Source organism: Camelus ferus, chromosome 17 (genome assembly GCF_009834535.1).
Source record: "Camelus ferus isolate YT-003-E chromosome 17, BCGSAC_Cfer_1.0, whole genome shotgun sequence".
Lineage (NCBI taxonomy): Eukaryota > Metazoa > Chordata > Mammalia > Artiodactyla > Camelidae > Camelus > Camelus ferus.
In genome coordinates, this window is record NC_045712.1 from 26,660,351 (window position 1) to 26,663,211 (window position 2,861).

General features: G+C 57.3%; 1 protein-coding gene across 1 annotated transcript; it reads right to left on the reverse strand.

Moving 5' to 3' along the window:
- Positions 1 to 212: 212 nt before the first annotated feature.
- On the reverse strand, positions 213 to 2,139 carry LOC102514008 (protegrin-2). The gene is made up of 4 exons (XM_006173484.3): positions 1,931 to 2,139; positions 1,188 to 1,295; positions 973 to 1,044; positions 213 to 370 (listed from the first exon to the last, which is right to left on the reverse strand). Exons 1-4 carry the CDS (start codon positions 2,126 to 2,128, stop codon positions 284 to 286), a joined length of 465 nt encoding a protein of 154 aa, XP_006173546.2. The 5' UTR covers positions 2,129 to 2,139; the 3' UTR covers positions 213 to 283.
- Positions 2,140 to 2,861: the final 722 nt, after the last annotated feature.

The following is a 2,861-nucleotide window of genomic DNA, read 5'->3' on the forward strand; positions in this document are numbered from 1 at the left end:
ATTGCCCTGGGGATAAGTGTCCTTGCTGAGGTCCCTCACCATTCACCCAACATGAATTCACACACACAGACAAACACACACACACACACACACACACACACACACACACATGCATATCACAAGGCCTCCCAGATTTAAGGACACAATCTTGGTAAGTGGGAGGAGGGGAGAAAAGTGAAATTGAAGCCTGGAGGAAGTTGTTTTCACCAGAATTTATTTCTCAGAGTCTAGTAACCTGAGCCAAGACAGGAGGACCCTGAGGACTCTTTCCTGGACTCACAATTCATAAAAACCAGCTGGCTATACGGATGACTGTCGGGACATACTTGATCGCCTTTCTTACTATCCTGCCCAAACCGACACTCTGGAGCTGTACATGGGAAGAAACAAGTTACTTGTGAGAAATGAACCCAGATGTAAGAACAGAATCTTTCCCATTTACACACCTCCCCTACCTGGGTGACCCCAGGGGCCTTGTGTCCCCAGTTCACCATCTGGCTGTGACCTTGGAGCATGTGGTTGAATCCCTACACCCACACACAGATGAGGAAACCAAGGTCCAGAGATGACAAGGGGCTTCCCAGGGTCACAAGCCCATCCCAGCAAAGCTTGACAGAAGCAGGGGTTGAAAGCCTTTTACTGTGGTCAATGCCTCTTAAACTTCAGCACAGAATCCCCAGGAGGACTTCTTAAAATACAAACTGCTGAGCCCCACCCCAGACTCTAATTCAGTAGGTATGAGTGGGGCCTGAGAGTCTGCTTTTCTGACAAGCCCTGGGTGGGAAGCCCACTTAGAGAACCACTGCTCTAAGGGATTCCAGAGCCTAAGTGGGAGATCTGGGGCTACAGTGAGCGGGGTCCAGGGTACAAGGGCTTCCCCTACCCTGGATGGGACATAAGGTAATTGGTCCAAAGAATATTCCACACACCACCCCCACCAGCAGCCCCTGCAGCCCAGAAGGGGTCACTCACCTCATCACAGGTGACTGCCAATTGGCCCGTGATCTGGTCCAGGGTGACTGTCCCCAAACACTGTTTCACCACCTGGAAGGGGAGACTCCAGGTCACACTGGAACCCCTGAGCCATAACCACCCAGCCTCACACCAGGAGCTGCTAACCACCCCCTGAAGCCTTCTGTTAGGGTCCTGGGGAGGCACCCACCAGTGCTCCCAGATCCCAGCCTCACCCCATTCTCCTTGAAGTCACACTGCTCCGGTGGCTGCTGTGTCCTCCTGGGACACACGGTCTCCTTCACCATGAAGCTCACAGGCTTTGGGGTGTCTGGGTCCTCGTCCTGCTCAAGGATCAAAGTGGGGAGACTGGCTCAGGCTCATGCTTCTTTGTGTGACCTGTCTCCCTGCCCCCAGCAGGACAGCCCCCTTGACAGCCCGTCCCATGTGCCTGGCCCTGGGCTGGGGGCTGGGTACAGAGGGGAGGAGGACACAGCCTGGTCCTGGGCTCCCAGGCGCACAGGGAGCAGGAGGGAACCTCAGACCCGCTCTCCTGAGGGGCACCTCCCCCTTGGAGGGGCTGAGGGAAGTCAGGGGACACCTGCAGGGAAAGACCTTGTCACTGGAACCCCAAGGCTGAGCACAGCCCTTCCCTGGTGGGGAGACAATGGCGTGCACAGGGGACTGGAAGCAGGGAAGTCACATCCCAGAACCAGTGACCCCAGCGTATCCCTGGAGCCCCCAGGAGTCCCTGGAGCCTGAGCGGGCTGTCAGGGCTCTGTTCCCACAGCAGAGATGCCAGGCAGAAGGCTCTCACAATGGGAGGGGACCCAGCACTGGGAAGATTTCTGTGAGAGGTGGGATCCCACCTAGAGGGAGAGGTGCCTTCCTGACAGGAGGTACAGCGCGAGCAAAGGGAGGGACAGTGTGGCCAAGCCTGGCGGGAGACGCCTCCCTCCCCAGCCCCTCCCCGACTCACAGCCTTGGGCGGCAGGTCCAGCTCCAGGAGGCGGTAGAGATTGGGGTCTGAGGACTGCTCATTGAGGCGATCCACAGCTCGAAGCACCGCCTCCCTATAGCTCAGGGCCTGGGCGCTGGCCCAAGGCACCGCTAGTCCCAGCAGCAGTAGCCACAGTGACCAGCGGCACGTGGAGAGGCTGGCCCTCTGGGTCTCCATAGTCCCCGAGTCTGCCTCCTCCCAGCCCACAGGACCCTCCTTTATGCTCAGCCTGGGCCTGATGCAATTGCTCAAGCAGGAGCCTTCCCCACCTGCCCCATCCCTGCCCCCGGCCAGGGTGTGAGCTGGACTTGCCTCAGGCCCCGCTCTTGCCTCAGGGGATTGCTGGGCAGTGGGTGAGGTCTGCCTCCTGTGCAAGGTGAAGAAATGGTTCCTCCATCTCCCTGACAACATCTTGGCCTCTCCTGGGCCCCATGGGGAGTTTCATTGGCAGGGTTGCTCCAGAAGGATGAATTCTCCAGGAGACGGAGGGACCAGTCTGTGTCCTACACCCTCTCGGCCTCCTCACTGTGACCTCCTGAGAATCAAGCTGAAGGAGTGTATTCACCACACAACCTCCAGCTCTACACACCGCCTGGCACCCAGTCGGTACTCAGTTAACATATGATGAACAGATGACAGCCCCACTTCCATCTTTGCCTTCCCACCCAGCTTGTCCCCAGACACCAAGGCCACACCATCCTGTTCTCTGGACCTAACCATCAGCCAGTGAGGGGCGTGACTGCATCTGTCCCCGCTCCTAGTCTTCTCTGCCTTTCTCAGAGTAAAAATGTCGCATCCCTAGACCCCAAGAGAACTGGCTTGTTGCCCTAGTCCCTCCCAGCCGAGCCCGAAGAAAGGTCACGTACACTATTGACCACATTTCTTTGTCTTATGTCACACTCAGAACCAC